Raw genomic sequence first — 17433 nt, forward strand, 5'->3', positions numbered from 1 at the left:
GTCAAGGGTCACAGCCCCCACACGCTGTGCCGGCCGCAGCCTCTGTCTGCCCAGCCCCGTCGCTGCCCTGCACTGCTCTGTGCCCGGGGAGGAAGGGCTGGTCAGGTCTATATGGACCGTATGGTCAGGTCTATATGGACCGTGTCCACTTGTGCCCATCACCCTCGGGATTCTGGACCCGCTGGGCCCTCAGGACCAGAGGACAGGAAGAGGGAGACACTGGGCGTCCATTCCTCAGGCCACTCCTGCCAGGCAGGGGTCCCTGTCCTGAAGGCCCCAGCGCCCACCTGGCAGCCCTCCCCTCCAGCCCAGCCCTCTGGGGTCCTGGCCCCACCGTCTCCCTGCCCTCCACGGCTGCTTGCATCCGGGTGCCCCATCACTCCTCGTTGATGTCTCAGCTGTCCCATGCCTCTGCAAACTGTCCTTTCATTAAACCTGTTACAGGCTGAATTGCATCCCCAAATTCCTGTGTTGGAGCCCTAACTCTCAGCACCCCAGAGTGTGACTGCATCTGGGGATGGGGCCTTTAAAGAGGTGATCAAGGTGAAATGAGGTCACGAGGATGGGCCCTAATCCAGTGTGACTGGGATCCTTATAAGAGGAGATGAGGACACAGACACACAGAGGGACGACCCTGTAAAGACACAGGGAGGAGACGGCGTCTACACGCCAAGGAGAGAGGCCTCAGGGGGAACCAGCCCTGCCCACACCTGGACCTCGGCCGTCCAGCCTCCAGGACAGTCAGTGTCTGTGGTTTCAGCCGCCCCGTCTGTGGTGTCGGCTGTGGTGGCCTGAGCTGACTCTCACAAACCCCCTCCAGAGGCAGCGGCTGTGGGCCGCCAGGCCGTGACCGGTACCTTGAACAAGGATTTCCCACCAAGGACATCAAGGGGCTGGGCCAGGCGCTCCCTGCGTGCGTCACTTCATTCTCAGAGATGGGTGCTCCGGGCTGCTGGATGTGGATGAGAAGGAGGCTGAGTTTGAGAAGGCTGCAAAGGACGCCACAGCGAGCAGGACAGCCCAGCCGTGCGCCTGGGGGTCCCATTCCCGCCCCTCCCTCTCCTGCTTCTCTGAGAGCGAGAGGACTCATGGTCCAGAGAGAGGAGGCAGCCACCCGGCTTGCCCAAACTGGTCCTAAATCCCATAGACTGAAGTTAAAAGAGGGGCTGGTGCACAGCTGTGGGCACTACCCGACTTGTCAACCCCCCTCCCCGAGGGGCACAAGCGATAATTCGAGAGTCCTTCCCTCTTTGCGTGACAGAGGCGTGAAGAGGTCATTCGATCCCAAAACGACTCCAGCCACCACGATCAAAGGCCACGGAAACGGTAAACGTGTGGCCAACAGTGGGACATTGTTCCAAATGCCGAGACACGGCCACGGGTGGACCGTCCTCCCCGAAGGCCCTGCTCCCCGTGCAGAGCATGGCCGAGCGCCCGGCGAGGCGTAGACCCATCGAGGCAGACGTGTGCTATGGGATCCCAGCACGAGCGGGGTGGGTGGCAGGGGTCCCCACGGCCCGTCCAGCTGCACCGCGGACCCCAACCAGCAGGCCGGCCCACCACGGAAAGCCCATCAGCTGCCCCGAGGCCTGAGGCCGGGGCTGGTGGATTCTCCGAGTGTGAGGTTTTACGTCAAATGTAAAGGGGGCGCCTGAGGGTGGCCTGGGGACGTGGACTCGCCCTCTGCTTTTCCAGGACAAAGGAAGCCGCCTCCTAGTCAGGGCCGTCCCCAGATGACCAGGGCCTCGTGCGCCATCGCTCAAGCCCCGTGGGCGCAGCGCCATCCGGCTCTGAGCCCTGGGGAGCCCATCCGGGGTCGGGTTTGGCTTTTCGTTCTCAGATTCCCAGCAAATGTCTGGGAAAGTGTTATCTCGCCTGGGGAGAGGAGGGTTTCTGAACAATCCTCTCTCAGAGCGGCTGTCATTTGCATATGGTGGCTGAAAATGGGGAAGGAGCCCTCCAGGGGCCCTCGGGAGAGGAGGCGGCCGGCTGTCCCCAAGAGGCAGCTCCACCTGGTCTTTTCTTTCCCCGGGAACCGTCACCACCCCACCCACACTGGAGAAGAAGGTGAGGCATTTGGGACAAAAACTGCTCCCTTTGAGTCAAAGACCCCAAGTGACACCAAGGCGTGTCCTCGGGTCTCAGGGGGGGCTGGCGTTCCAGGCCGTCTGATGGGCCGTTTCGCCAGGTGAGCGCCTCGGATCAGATGGCGACGTCTCGAGTCTTTGTTGGCAAAGCCCCTAAAAGGGCCGGAGCCTTAAGACGCAGATTAAGAAGCAGATACCCCAGTGACTGCAGACGGTCTTCTTGATGGCTTCAGTTTTAAACCAAACTCCGTGTGAAGCAATCCTTCTCTGGGGACGCGTTTAGCCATCGACTCTGAATGAAAGCCTGATCGCTCTCTGAGGACCGGCTGAAGGGTCCCCCGGCCTTTTGCGGCGGAGAAAAGCCACCAGGCGTGTTGAATTATAAGAAGGGACCTTATAGAGAAATCTACCATCCTCAAATGACTTCAAGACAGACCTGGAGTCTGTCATCTCGCCTCTGGTTTGTAGCCAAGAGCCTCGGCATCCGTGTTATTTACTCTGAAAATAAAAAAACAGGCCGCTTTGATGGAGCATTGACCGTAAATATTTGCACCGTTAATTAGCATTCGTTTAATTCCAAAAACTCAAGCAATACGGGGCAGCCTCCGCGGGACGGGTCCACAGGCCACAAGACGTTAGTCAGACCTGGAAGATTGCAAGCTGAGTGTCTTCCCCTGGGCCCTTCGCCCACTTCATCCTGCAAACAAACAAACAGGCGGAAGGTTGAGGAGAGGCCAAGGAGCCCCGAGCCCGGATTTTGGATGTAGCAAATTAAAGGGAGTAAATATGGGTGTTTTTTTTTTTTTTCTATTGTTTCCATAACCTTCTTATTGCTCCGGTAATAATGTGTTGCAACTGGTATGTTGAGTCTATTCACACAAATTCCAGATCCTAGAGAAACAAACAGAAGGTCGCTACAGTGTGGCGAGAAGAGTTCTGGAGTTAACTAGAAAGTTCTAGAATCAATCGGATCCCGCTTCTGCCATTTCCCAGCTGTGTGGCCTTGGGCAAGCCATTCCCCTTCTCTGGGTATCAGTTTCCTCAGCTGTAAGCAGGAATAATAACTCAGACCGCGAGTGATTAAGAAACATAGATAAAAAATAATAGAGTGAATATTTAATTCCAGCTCCATCGTGTGGCCCCGAGATCTCCGAGCCTGAGGGAGGCCATCCTTCTGCATCTAAGACGGGAGACAGCAAATGTGACGGGGGTCCCTGCATGAGGCTCAGAAAACCTGCGCGAGGCACAGAGGCGATTGGGGTTATTTTGGTATTTCCCCAATCGCCAGTGATTCTAATTTCCCATTTCCGATAGGGATACTGGGTCCTTTAGAAATAAAGTTCTGCGAACCTTTGAAAGGAAGGAAATGCTGACAAGCTACAACATGGATAGACTGCAAGACACGGAGCTGAGTGAAATAAGCCATCACAACGGACAGAGACTGGACGATCCCACTTGCAGGGGATCCCTGGAGGAGTCAAATCCCAGGGACAGAAAGTAGGACGCTGGGGGGTGGGGAGTCAGAGTTTCATGGGGACAGAGCTTCAGTTTGGGAAGATGGTGAGCTCTGCGGACCCATGGTGGCTGCAGAGCGATGCAAATGCACTTAGGGCCACAGAATGGTACACCCAAAAATGGTTAAAAGGGTAAATTTTATATGTATTTTAGTACAATTAAAAAATAGATATAACCCCCCCAAAAGGGAGCTGGATTAAAGAAAAATATACAGTGATTCACAGCCTAGTTGGATCTTGGCTCAGGCTCATGGATGACTGATGTCGGGAAACCCAGATTTCTCCCTGGCGCACATCAGCTCAGCCACAGACTCTGGCGCCAGGCTGCCTGGGTTTGGGTCCCAGCTGAACACTTAGCACTGTGTGACCTCGAGCAAGTGCCTTCCCCTCTCTGAGCCTCGGTTTCCTCATCTGTAAAGTGGGAATGAGAACGGAGCCGACTGCCCAGAGCTGATATTTATCAAGTGCTTGGCACCGGGCCCAGCACACAGTAAGTGCCGTCTAAGTGCTTGTTAAATAAACAGACTCTCGGGGAAGCTCAGGCAGCCGGCCGGCCGGCCACAGGCCCCTCGGCAGGTTACGCCCGTGAGGATGAAGCAGGTCCTCTGCATCCGGCCGGGCCCAGGCTGGCTCGGCAACTGCAGGTCACTGTCGGGAGCCCGTGGCGTCAGCAGCGAGCAGCTGCCTCGTGTCTCCAGCTGCCAGGAAGGCTGGGCCGCGGGAGGTTCCTCTCCAGCTCTCTTCCTCCCGTCCGCACCGCACAGCTGCTGAGCTCTCTGCCCAGCCCTGCCAGGGGGCCCTGGGACCACCTGGGGACCCCTCGCCCCTGGAGTCCTTTCAGAAGAGGCCTCGGCAACAGCCCAAATGGCCATCAATGGATGGATGGATGAACCAGAGGGGTACAGGCCGTAGGGTGGAATATTACTCAGCCACGAAAAGAAATGAATCCACGCTGATCCAGGATTCACAGGGAGGAAGCTCGAAAACGCGATGAACTAGGAAAAAAGAAAATGATGATCATGAAGAAAATTTTTAAAAAAGAAAAAGACTGGAAGACCACAACGGTAGGGTTCCATTGGTAAGAAACTTCCAGAACAGATAAATCCACAGAGACAGCAGACTGGTGGCTCCCAGGGGGGAGCGACTGCTATGGGAGGGGTGGGGTAATAGGAGCAATAGGAATGTTCTAGAACAAGACAGTGGCCAACATCGTGAATGGACTAGACGCCACTGTACTGTTCACTTTAAAATGGTTAGTTTTATGTTCTGTCAATTTCACCTCCATACAATTTTTTAAAAAATTTTATAAGAAGACCCACTCAGTGCTGCTCAGGGCAGCCGCCCGGGGCCCACGGTCTGACGTGGCCCCCACTTCAGACTCATCATTCGGGGGACCCCTGACACCTGCCATGCCAGCCTGCTCCCGCCCGCTCCCCCATCTCTGTGCCTTCTCCCGGCCTCCGCCCCAAAGCCCCCCTCAACCGGGAGAAGCCCGCCCGCCCTCCGATGGCCCCCAGGTCAGGGGCCGCTGCCAGCTGAAGGAGACTGCCCTGCGTTTCAGCGTCCCCCCACAAGGCCCTGCCCGCCTGATGGGGACACACACAGGACCGGCCTCTAACCCGGCGCTCGGGGTGCCCAGCTTCCGGGCCGGAAGTGGTTTCCCTTTCCAGCTTCACGAAACCCCGAGAGGCAGCGACTGCCGAGGCCCCGTTTATAGATGCACAGACCGCGGTGCCAAGAACCAGCTGGTCCCCCACGGGGTCCCAGCCCCCTTTCTGCTTCACGGAGGCCAGGGCCTAACTTCGCTGCCACGTCGCTTATCTCCTCCAACAGTGCGCCGGCTCTGGGCGCTGGGGCCTCATCTTGCACACCCACCCCTGCAAGCCCGAGTCGGGGCCCTACCCACAGCGGGCACGCACAGACCCAGGGAGAACTGACAGCAGACTTTGTGACACGATGAGAAGTCAGTATTGGAATGACCCGTGACCCTGGGCGTGTTCCGAGGAGGAGCGACATTGGGGGCAGGGGGTGGTGAAAATTTGGGCATCTCCTGGTTTATCTGAGGGGCCTGCAGGCGCTGTACTGAGAGGTCAGCAGAGGGGGGTGACTTTAGACATGGTGACCCTCTGCTTGTCGGGTCAGCTCTGGCCTCTCACTGGCTCCTGAGCAGCATCTGGGAGCAATGGAGAGACCAGCGCTGCTGCTGGTGGCCTGGAGTCACGTGCAAGTTCAGAGTCTCTAAAGGCCCCTGGCGTCTGATAAGGCCCGGGCCTCCGGGCGGGCTGAGCCTGTCCCAGCCGGCCCACCCGGGCCTTCACCCTACAAGGCCAATTTTATACCCAGGCCAACCCCAGGGCCTTAGCGCTGGCCCCAGCCTGGCTGGGAGCTGCCTTCTCCCCCTCCGCTCCACCTCGCCAAAAAGGGAAACCATTTTCCATAATTACAAGCATTGTGCGGCGTGATTGCTGTGTCCTGTAATGATGACTGGGGCTGTGATGACAGCCGTGTCACCTCCTCGCACCCGTCCCCTGGCCCCTCTGCCCTTGACAAAAACGTCTCCCTGACATGCACAGGGTGTCCCTGACGGCCGCACGGGGGTCCCCGAAAGACAGGTTGGGGGCTCCATCTCCCCCCAGCCTGAATCCTCCTCACGCGGCAACGTTTACCAAAATAGCAGCCGAAACCAAACCTTCGTAAAAACGAGCTGGTTCAGGTACTTGCTAAAAGATCTTTTTAAACCGGACAGGGTTGAATATCTTTTTTAACGGTCTGGATCTACAACAGGCTTTTTTTTTTCTCACATATGTTGGACACAGTTGAAGGGTTTCATCAGAACATAACCTAATTGGAGCCAAGAAAATGAAAAGAAGAAAAATGGCTTTAATCGGAATGAATCAACATCTATTAATGGCTTTTTAACATATTCCTGCTAATAATAATGCATTAAATAATGTGCATTTTAAAACTGGCTAAAGATACAATAGCCCATCCCTGCCCCAAAAAGGTAAACAATGAGGGTTAAAAATAGCCCTGGTCCCGTATTTACATTTTTCTTCCCCCTGAGCCTTTTTGGTTTATAGTTCATCATTCCAGGGGTTAGAATTCTAAAATTTTCTCTGTGTATTTACACAACAGAGTTATTGCCATGTATCACGCTGGCTATCAGACCCTTCCAAGAAAAATGAGTTTTTATCTCCACTCCTGCACAGCCATGGTGTGGGTCAGAGGGAAAAGCTAGGAGACGCATGTGGCCCCAGCAAGGGCCTGAGACACAGCTTGACTTCCGCCCAGCTTCCGCCACCCTCCCGGGGCAGGCGTCCGGGGTACACAGCACCCCCCCCGCCCGAGGGGCTTCTGTGCAAACCCTGCACGGGCGAGCCTTCGTCCACCGAGAATAAGAAATCCGGCCCGGCGCCGTTTCTCCGACATTCTCAGTCCGGATTGAAACGAGACAAATACTGAGAACAGTGGCAGGTCCCCTTTCTCCCTGGCCAGCTGGGAGGAGGGAAGCGGGACTCCTCTCTGGGTACAGCACTTGGGATGGGGGGCAGGGAAAAACGTTCCGGGCCCGAGACATTGCTTTGTGGCTTTGCTGCTACTAGAGGGGTTTAGGCCCAGAGCGGTGCACGTGGGTCCCAAGCCCAGCAGGCCTGGGGATCAGGCAGGACCAGCATCCTCGATGATGCACAGATTCCCTCCACGTGGATGTGGTCCCTCCCCGTGCGGGGACGGACTGGGTTTGTTTCCACCCGGGTTCAGCCAAAGCTGGTGGCCGGTGGAGCCTTAACTAGGCAGGCGATCCAGGGGTCCCTGGCATGGGCGAGCCCCCAGCACCAGCCTCGTTCCTCCTTGGGGTGCAGAAAATGTGACAGGACCTTTCAAAAGTGAGATGGGCGGGCGCTGTCCCGGCACCGCGGGGGCTGGGTCAGGGAGCAGTTTAACGTTTTGTTTAAGGGAGCCCTGCCACAGAATTTATTGTATTTATCCGGAGGTGTCAGGGGTGTGAGGTCTGCAAAGACAGAGGAGGCGCCTTCCAGCTCTTCCCCGGTGCCCACATCTCTGCTGCCCGGGAAGATGCTGACCGGTCCAGACCCTGCCTTCTAAATGCGAACAGGGCTGGAGAGGGGGGCACCTCCCGAGCTCCCAGCCCTGATGGGGCTGCAGGATGTGCCTCCAAAGCCCCCCCACCCCCACCCCCGGTCAAGTCATCTCAGTCTTGCTGAACCCGAGTCCTCACATAACAGGATCTCCCTCCTATCTGGGGACAGTTCTCACTTTATCTAGATTCCTAAGCTCTGTGCAGGCTGGGGTTCAAGTTCAGGCCGGCGCTTGGCCTGTAACCTCCAGATCTCCTCGTCCCCGGGTTTCTCGCCTCCTCTTCTGACCCATTGATGGAGCGATGGGTCAGGGTCCCGCCGCCCGGGGAGGAGGCAGGGTACTCACTACTCTCTGCTGGAACTGGGTCACCCAGGAATCGCCCCATGCTGTGTCCCTCTCTCAGGGCGGGGTCGCTCCCTCCCTCCCCCCTTCCCACCCCCCCCCCCACCCCCCCCCCGGAGTCGACACCCCCTCGCCGGGGCCCTGGCGAGGGGCGCGCCCCACGGCCGCTCGGGGCCCCACCGGCCGCATCGACTGATAAGACGGTCGGGGAGCCGGTGGGGACGCGCCCCGCGGAGCGGGAGGCCGGGGGCGGGCCGGGACCCGCGGGCCGAGCGTGGCGGCGGCTCGTCTCCAGAGTCCCGCGCCCTGGCTCCGCGTCCGGGTGGCCGCGGGGGAGTCGCGCAGCGCGTGGGGCGGGGCGAGGGCGACGTCCGCAGGTAGCCCCCAGGGGGCGGGGAGGCGGTCGGGGACCCCCAGCCCAAAAAGCCGAGGGGGAGGAGCGGCGCTGGCGGTGCGCGAGGGCGGCCAAGTTTGGCTCCGGCGCGCGCGCGGCTTCGCGTCCTGCGTCTGGGAAGGAGGAGGGGGGACTGTCGCCTCCGGAGCTGGCCTCAGACCCCGACCCTCGGAGCCGCCGCAGACCTCTCCAGGACCCTGTGCGTCGCCCCCTCTCCTGGACCCCGTGCGTCGCCGCCTCTCCTGGACCCCGTGCGTCCGGGGCGCCCCGGAGCCGGGCAGCGAACCGTGCCATGCTGGAAGGCGACATCGGCCTCGAGGGGCTGTCCTTTAAGGAAGACCCCGCAGCGCGTGAGTATCCAGGGGCGGCGCGGGGGACCCCGAGGGCGGCGGCAGTGGCGTCGGGGACGCCCAAGGATAGTGGCTTCCCCGGGAATGAGGGGCGCAGGAGGAACAGGAGACAGGGACCCCCGTCTCCGCTGGCGGGGACCCTCCCCTCGGCTCCTCCCCGGGGGCGGGTGGGGTGGGAGAGGGAGTTTGTCGGCGGCAGGTGTCTGGGGGCACCCACAGACAAACAGACGGCGGACAGACGGGCCGCGGACTGGGCTGGGCTGGGCTGGGCTGGGCTGGGCTGGGGGCGGCCGGGCCCCGGGCGGGCATCTGCCAGCGGGCCGGCCATTCGCAATCCCCGGAGAGCATCCCCAGCCATGCCGTGTCCGCGGCCCCGGCGGCTGGAAGGTTTTCGGATGTTTTTACAGGCGCTATTAATACACATAATATTTCCGTGCTATTCTGGAGATTTATTTGCGACATAAAGTAACTACGATGACTTGGAGTCATAATGGAAACTGCGGAGGAACTTGGAGGGTGTGGGGGGGGAGGGAGACAAATGAGGCTTGGACATGAGTTGGGAGGGGGTGTCCCTGACTTCCTCGGCCCCTCCCTGCACATAAATCACGACTCTGGATATTTTTGTACCAATAATTTTAAAATAAATGACCCAAGCAACGTTTCCTGGATGATTTTTCCCCTCCCGGTTCAGAGGTTATTAAACAGATCTCTGAACGGGACAGTGACAAGGGGTAACAGGGCGCACTCAGATTGGTTTAATTACACAGCTGAGCTCTGCCGGCTGGAGCACCCTGGTTAGGACTCTGTGCCCTGCCATGAGGATGCCACCTCGAGCGAGCGGGGAGCTGCTCACCATAGCATGGGAAGCCGTCCTCGCCCGTGTGCTCCCCCCCTCTCGCCTCCCCCACACCTGTTTTTTGGATTCCCATGGAGAAACTTGTCCTGTGCCCCTGCTTCTTAAAAAGCAATTTGAGTTCTTTCTACAAGTGGCACCGTACACTCACCCATTAAGGGCCCAGGAGGAAGAGAGAGGGGCCCCGCCGGGCACCGGGAGGGGGCCAGACCTGGGGCAGGAGGGAGGGGGCACCTTTGGGAAGTCAGCCAGGAGGTACCCGGCCAGGCTGTCCTGCCTTCCCGAGTGGCTTCCTCGAGCTCGAATGTAAAAATGACTCCTATAACCGGGTGGAAACATGAACCCCAAACTCGGCATCTGCAAACATCTCCCCAAGCTCTCAGCTCGCGCCGGGCACAGAAGGAAGCACTTCCCACACTGAGTCCTCAGTGCCGCCTGTCAGGTGGGGGCAGAACCATCCCCACGTCCACACAAGAAGCGGAGACGTCACAGTAGTACACGGTGGGGCCAAGACTGGACCCCACGACGTCAGGGCCCAGCTCCTGTGAGTCTGGGCTGCCCTGTACCCCACGCCCGGCCAAGTCAGCCAGAAGTGCATCAGAGACGTGGCAGGGAAACTGATTCCTGCGCACAGAAGGCACTAGCTGGGGCTGCCGTTCCATCTTCGGGGTCTTTAAATTGGGCTGGGGCCATGTCTCAGACGTGAGGATCTCAGGAACCTTCCTCAGTTCGGGTCTGACCATAATCACGGACAGATGACTCCACAGCCTGCGTTCCGGGGGGAGGAGAGCCCCTCTGGCCCCTTTGCCTGCCTCTGGGCTGGATGTGGTGGGTAGGGCACTGGCCCCCTTCCCCTGCTCTGGGCTTCAGTGGCAGTGACAGGAGTAAGACCCTAGGATGGGTGCCCCAGCCTCCATTCCTGGGTTTGCCACCAGGTACCTGGGTACACTGGGTTCCCACAGCCAGCACACAGAAAATGCCAGGACAAACCCTTAATGTGTCAGGCCACTCTATCTGTCTGAGTGTAATTAAGATCCAGATGCTGCCATTGGCACTTGCAGCTGAATCCCCCGCTTTGTGTGAGAGGGGAAGGCCCCGCAGGGTAGTGTAGCCGTGGAGAACCTGATTCTGAACCCCAGCTTTGCTGTCTGCAGCTGTGTGACCTTGGCCAACTTACTTAACCACTCTGGGCCTTATCTGTCAATCCAGAGGGTTGTTGTGAAGATGGCTTGAGTCTATAGCCCTTCCCCCATGGTGGCTCCGCTCTGTGTGTGAGGACCGCCACCGTGGCTGTTATCCCCCTCCTCCTTCTCACTAGGAGCCTCAGCCCGTGAGACCCAGAGGTGAAGTCAGACGCGACGTCCTGCGACTTGTCTGGGGACCAGCTGGTTCCCACTTCCCTGGAGCAATCGATTGTTCCAGATGCCACTTCCCACTCCACCTTCTTGAGTGGCTCCCTCATCATTTATTCATAAGCTATTTCTTCAAAAGCCCGTAGTCTGCACCTCCCGCCACGGCAGGTGGAGTCAGGGGGAGGGGGAGGAGGGGGGTGTCCCTCCACCCAGACACGTCTGCCCAACTCACTCCTGCTCATCCCTCAAAACCCTGCTGGGATGCCCCACGTGTCCCATATCTACGCTGATGGCACGCTGAGCATGGAGGGAGAGAGGAGGGAGGGAGGGAGGAAGGGAGGGGAGGAGGCAGGAAGAGGAAAGATGGCTGACTTGGTGAGCGGGCCCCCGTGTGCCAGGCATGCGAGGTCTGGTTACTGCATCCTCGCTGGCATTCCTGGCTCATTCTGTGACCTTGCTGTGTGCCCAACTTACGGAGGAGGAAACTGAGGCACGGAGAGATTACTCAAGGTGGGACAGCTGATAAGTGGCAGGGGTGGGACATGAAGCCCAGGCAGGCTGGCCGTGCTGTTGTAGCACCGGGAGGGCACGGGAGAGCTGTCTCCTGGGTGCCTGGCACTGTGTCCTCAGGGCAGGGGACGCAGCAGGGCACAGAGCAAAGGCGTGACCCTCACGAAGCTTTCTTGACCGTGCAGAAGAATTAAATATCTAGTATGTCGCCTGGCGATGTGTCTGTCCCATGAAGACAGGTGGAGCGGAGGAGAGGCTGCTGCGTGCTGGGGGTGGTGGGGGTCTGAAATCGGGTGACCAGGGAAGCCGTCTGTGACGGGCGGCCTGGGAACACACACCTGGACCGGGTCGGGGAAGCGGCTTCTGGGCAGAGAGTGTGAAGTCGGGGCGGGCGGAGGGAGGGAGGGAGGGAGCAGGGGGGCAGTCCGGACTGTGATGGGCCTCTGGCCACTGCAAGGACTTGGGCTGGGCGAGTGGGAGCCACTGGAGAGTCTGGAGTGGGGAGGGACCGGAGCTGTCTTAGTTTGGGGCAGGACGCGCCTGGCGGCTGCACAGAGAACAAGCTGAGGGTGGAACGAGGCTCTTGCAGTGACCCAGGTGTGAGATGCTGATGCGGGCGGCAGGGGCGGGGCAGGGCGGGGCGGGGGGTCAGGTTCCGGGTTTCTGTTGGAAGGAGAGCCGATAGGAATTGCCCACCCATCGGACGTGGGGTTGGAGGGTAAGAGAAGCACCAGGGACGCCTCTGGGATTCCTGGGTTGAGCAGAAGTGGGTTTGGGTGGGGGTAGGTGAGGGGTTTGCCTTTGGTTTTTTGTTTTTGTTCTTTTAAATTGGGGTTAAATATACGTAACCTAACCCTCGAATCATTTGTAAATGTACAGTTCAGTGGCACTAAGTCCATTCACAACCTTGTGCGACCATCTCCACGATTTCTAAACTCTTTTTATCATTCCGAACAGAAGCCGTGCACCCGTCAAGCAGTAACTCTCCATTTCTGCCTCCCCCGCCCAGCCCCCCATAACCTCTATCCTCTCGTCTGTCTCTGTGAGTCCGACTATTCTAGATACTCAGAGGAGTGGAATCCTACAGTCTTCGTTCTTTTGTGGCTGCCTTATTACACCTTACATGTTTTCAAGGTCATCCATGTTGTAGCGTGTATCAGAACGTCATTCCTTGTTATGGCTGAATAATATTCCGTTGTGTGGCTGGACCACATTTTTGTCCATTCATTCATCTGCCGATGGGCATTGGAGTTATTTCCCCCTTTGGCTGCTGTGAATAATGCTGCAATGAAAATCTGCACGCAAGTTTCTGTTCGAGCCCCTGTTTTCCATTCTTTGGGGTGTACCCCTAGAAGCGGAATAGCTGGATCCTATCTGCAACTTTTTGAGGAACCACCACACAGCTTCCCACAGCAGCTGCACCATTTTACCTTCCCACCCTTCCCAATGCCCAGGTGGTGCCAGGGTTCCAACTTCTCTACATCCTAATTAGCACTTGTTACTTTGTTTTGTTTTGTTTTTGAATTGCAGCCAACACAGTAGGTATGAAGTGGTATCTCCTTGTGGTTTCGATTTGCTTTTCCCTAATGACTAATGATGTTGAGCATCTTTTCATGTGCGTATTGGCTATTTGTATAGATTCTTTGTATATCTATTCAATTCCATGGCCCATTTTTTTATGAGTTGTTCGTCTTTTTGTTGTTGAATTGTAGGAGCTCTTTATATATCCTGGATATTAAACCCTTATCAGTTATTTGACTTGCAAATATTTCCTCCCATCCTGTGGGTAGTCTTTTTACTTTCTTGATAACATCGTCTGATGCCCTCATACATACAGTGAGCTTCTCTTCTGTCCTGTAATGTGACTAATTGAGGATACTGTCTTGTACCTCTGTAGTTTGATACAGAAATCAACTCAACTTAAACAGACGTAGATGGATCTCCTTCTCCAGGCCAGTTACAGTGTCAGGAGCTGTAGCTACAGTCCATGCTCTCGTGGGGTTTACAGCCTATGCAGATTTACGTTGTCATTGTGGAAATTACGTTTACATTGTGGAAATTCCTGATTCTGGCTAAGTAAGCTGTCTGTGCTGAGAATGAGTCCATCCGAACAACCCTCCACCCCCCACCTCATGTTGCTGCCTCAGGGGCTCAGCTGTCACTTCCCTTCGAGCAGCAGGTTGGCTCTCGGTTAACCGCATCCAGCACGTCTGCCTCCCTTGGTGGACTTGTTTACGCTTACATGCTGATACCATCATAGGGCGTGGCATGGCTGGGCTTGGTGGATGCATGGATGGCGGGATGGATAGGTGAGTGATTGCATGAATGGATAGATGAGTGGATGGATGGGTAGATAGATGAGTGGATGGGTGGGTAGATAGATGAGTGGATGGATGGATGGATGGACGGGTGAATGGATGAGTGGATGGATGGACGGGTGAATGGATGAGTGGATGGATGGATGTCAGCTGACAGTTTTTGCCAACTCATTCTATTCCAGGCACTGGTGCAAGCCCTTTATCTGTGTCACCTTCTTTAAACCCCACTCATTCCCTTAGTAACCGATGAGCCCTCCTTGAGAGATGAGGAAACCAAGGCACAGAGAGAGCAAGTCACATGTCCATGCTCACCCAGCCAAGAGTCCTGTGAATCTGTCAGGGAGGATGGGCCACTCCAAGCTGGGCAGGGGACACCCTGAGCCTCAGGCCAGTATTAGGGGCAGCCAGACGAGAACTGGAACTGGGTCCCCAGCTCCAGGCCTGGGGTCCTCCCTCACTTGGCTGCTGCCTCCCCAGTTCTCTGGGGAGAAGGCCATCCTCCGTGGGGGCCTTGCTGCTGCTGGCACCACGGCAGGGGGCTGGCATAGCTCCTGTGAGCTTCCCCTCTCCCCTGCTGCCCATACCTGGCCTGGGTCCCGGCGCAGCCTCCATCACGCCCTCAGCCTTCAGCCCCGGGCATGTGTCGGGGTTCATGCTGTGTAGGGAAGTATTAAAAGCATCCTGGCCCTCTAAATCCACTTGCCCATGGTCACGTGGCCATCAGGGAGACAAACTGCTAGTTTCATGCATTTGGCCCTGGGAGGGACCTGGGCATGCAGTGGATGCCTCGTGTGGTGATTCAGCCAGCTTCTTTGCTGCAGCCAGGGGGACACTTTGCCCCCACCCCCACCCCAGGCCTTTCACCGCAACTCGGCTTGGTTCTGGGTCCCCACACGGCTGAGCCCCGCCAGGCCCCAGACTTGCCAGCCCACCCCCATGCATCAGCAGCCGCCTCCCAAGAGAGCTCCTATTTCCAGCGGCACCCTCTTGGCCTCTGGGCGGGGTGTGCAAACAGTGCCCTTCCCACCTAAGACTCAATCTTTTCCCTTTTACACACAACCAGAATGCTTTCTGCCCACGCACGGCCTTGGGGATATAATGACTTTTTAATGCACTTATGTGGCACTTCGGTGCAGAAGCCAGAACACCCCGTTTGCGGGGGAGTGAAGCATAGAGGTGAGGTGTTGAAAAGGGCATCACCGGCATGATTTCTGTTGCGTTGTGTTTCCTGGACAGTGCATGGCCGCAGATTGGAGCAGGTGGAGAATGCAGGGCGGGGTGCGGCCCGATGGCTCAGGGCCCTACTTGCGACCTCTGGGAGGTGGGCTCCAGGTGGAGTTTGGGCTAAAATGTAGTGTCCAACTTCTTTTTTTTTTTTTTTTTTTTGAGGAAGACTGGCCCTGAGCTAACTGCTGCCAATCCTCCTCTTTTTGCTGAGGAAGACTGGCCCTGAGCTAACATCCGTGCCCATCTTCCTCTACTTTATATGTGGGACACCTACCACAGCATGGCTTTTGCCAAGCAGTGCCATGTCCGCACCCAGGATCTGAACCCGTGAATCCCGGGCCGCCGAAGCGGAATGTGCGAACTTAACCGCTGCACCACGGGTCCCAGCTCCGCCCTCTGTCCAAGGGGCTCGGGTCCCTCCCACGGCCTGCCGGGTCTTATGCAAGTCCCAAAGCCTCGAGGGGCTTTGTCCCCGCTCTTCTCTGACCCACATTCTGCCCCTCGCCTGGTCCGGGTCACACGGTTCCTATGCAGTGCTGAGATCTGCCCACTGCTCCCCGCGTCTGTGCTGCCCTCTCCTCCATGTGCTGTTGCCTCCACACTGGCCCGTCTGTGTCCACCTTGCTGCCCCCTCCCTGCCCTCTTAGTGGCCTCCCCCCCCCAGCCCCAGCCCTTCAGGGGGTGCCCACCAGCCTCTCTGGATCCCCTTCTCACCCCCAGCTCTCGTCCTCTCTGTTCAGCCTCACTGGCCTTTTTATGGTCCTTCATGCTCTCTTCCCTGCTCCCTGGGGTCTTGGCACACGTAGGACTGAAGTGTTCCATCACCTCCTCCAGGAGGCCCTCCCTGACGCCTGGTGGCCAGAGGCATCCTCGGCACCAGGTCTCTCTCCCTCGAGTGCTTACACACCTGCCCCGTATCCGCCGTTCCGAGTATCTCGTCAGTGTCACTCTCCCCGCGCATCACCAAGTTCCAGAAGGCAAGGGCTGGGCTGTTTTTCCACTTTGATTTTACACCCCCTGGTTTACCCTTCCACCCCCACGACCAGAGCTGGAGGGGGCCTGGGCGGGGCGGGGGCCAGCTCAGCCTCACCCTCGGGCCGAGGGAGCCCTGGCACGGAGTTCTCGGTCTCAGAAGGTCTCCTGGGCGTTAAACATGCCGTTGTATTTCACTCCTGTGTTATAGGATAAAGGAGTGATTTTAAGCGAAAAATATTTTATTTTGGATATCGGTATAGTGTGGGAAGGTTTCCCACAGATAGATAGGTGGGTAGACAGATGGATCAATGGATGGATGGATGGATGGATATAGGAAGATAGATAAAGAGAGATAGCTCTATATAATGTAGTTTGTATAATATATATAATCTTTCTCTATATATAGATAGGTATAAATTAAAAATTATCAATGTGACTGATTTGGGGTTATGTTGTCACATCAAAAATAGCTTCAAATGACTTTCATCACCTTGCACGACACATTTTAAAGCTCGTTCCTGCAGACCCCAAAGAGAGCTGGGTTCGGACCGCTTCTCGCCAGCTCCCCGCCAGGAGCCCGGTGAGCAGGGCTCGCTCCCAGCCAGTGAGATTCGGATAATTGTCACCATCGTTACTCTGTTTCTGTTTAAATAAACTCGTTCTTTTAGCACAGTCTCCACTTACAGGATTGTTGCAAAGACGGTACAGAAAGTTCCGTCTGCCCCCCCCCCCGCGGGGGGCCCCTGTTGTCACATCTTCCATCATTGTGGTGTGACGTCACATCTCGTGAACCGATGTGGATACATTGTTATTAACTGAAGTCTGCACTTGACACAGATTTCCCTGGTCTTTACCTAATGTCCTTCTCTGGACCACGGGCCTCTCCAGGACACCGTATCTCAGCTGGTCGTCACATCTCCCTCGGCCCCTCTGCGCCGTGACCGTTTCTTGGACTTTCTTGGGGTTTGACGCCCTCGACGGGTCTGAGCAATGCCCCTCGGTCGCTTTGTGGAACTCGCCCCGGGGGACCGTGGTTCTCACCATCGGACGGGGCTGTGGGCTTTGGGGACGCAGACCACAGAGGTGAACCCCTTCTCCTCCCATCCCATCGGGGCACACGCCACCGGCATGCGACGTCGCTGGGATGGCGGCCTTGCGCACAGGGCTGCGATGGGGCTTGTCCGGCGTCTGCGCCGTGCGGGGCCTCGTTCCTCTTTTGAACTGCGGTGTTCGGGGTACTGGAGATTTCTTCGTGGGCTTTAGAAGGTTTGGGATCAGAGCCGTCAGCTCACGAAACTAAGAAACCATCGTGAGCGGAGTCTGCTGAATTATTATCGCACGTGGGCTCTTTCGGAACCAACATTTATCGTCCGCGTTCGTCACACACCCACTGTCTGTTGTGGTTATAAATTA

At 57.2% G+C, this 17433-nt stretch overlaps 1 protein-coding gene across 11 annotated transcripts in view; it reads left to right on the forward strand.

The window, feature by feature from the left end:
• Positions 1-17433, forward strand: part of ANO1 (anoctamin 1) — a 167195-nt gene that overhangs the window by 6856 nt on the left and 142906 nt on the right. For 4 of the 11 annotated variants that reach the window (XM_023654627.2, XM_023654631.2, XM_070228960.1 and 1 more), the window contains exon 1: positions 8544-8785. The exons of 2 other annotated variants lie outside the window; for them this stretch is intronic. In XM_023654627.2, the coding sequence (XP_023510395.2) occupies positions 8728-8785 (58 nt within the window). In that variant the 5' untranslated portion in view covers positions 8544-8727. Of the gene's footprint in view, positions 1-8467; positions 8786-17433 lie in introns of those variants that run through there. 5 more of the 11 variants (XM_023654628.2, XM_070228959.1, XM_023654629.2 and 2 more) reach the window with 3 other exon arrangements.

Source organism: Equus caballus, chromosome 12, assembly GCF_041296265.1.
Source record: "Equus caballus isolate H_3958 breed thoroughbred chromosome 12, TB-T2T, whole genome shotgun sequence".
NCBI classification, from domain to species: Eukaryota; Metazoa; Chordata; class Mammalia; order Perissodactyla; family Equidae; genus Equus; species Equus caballus.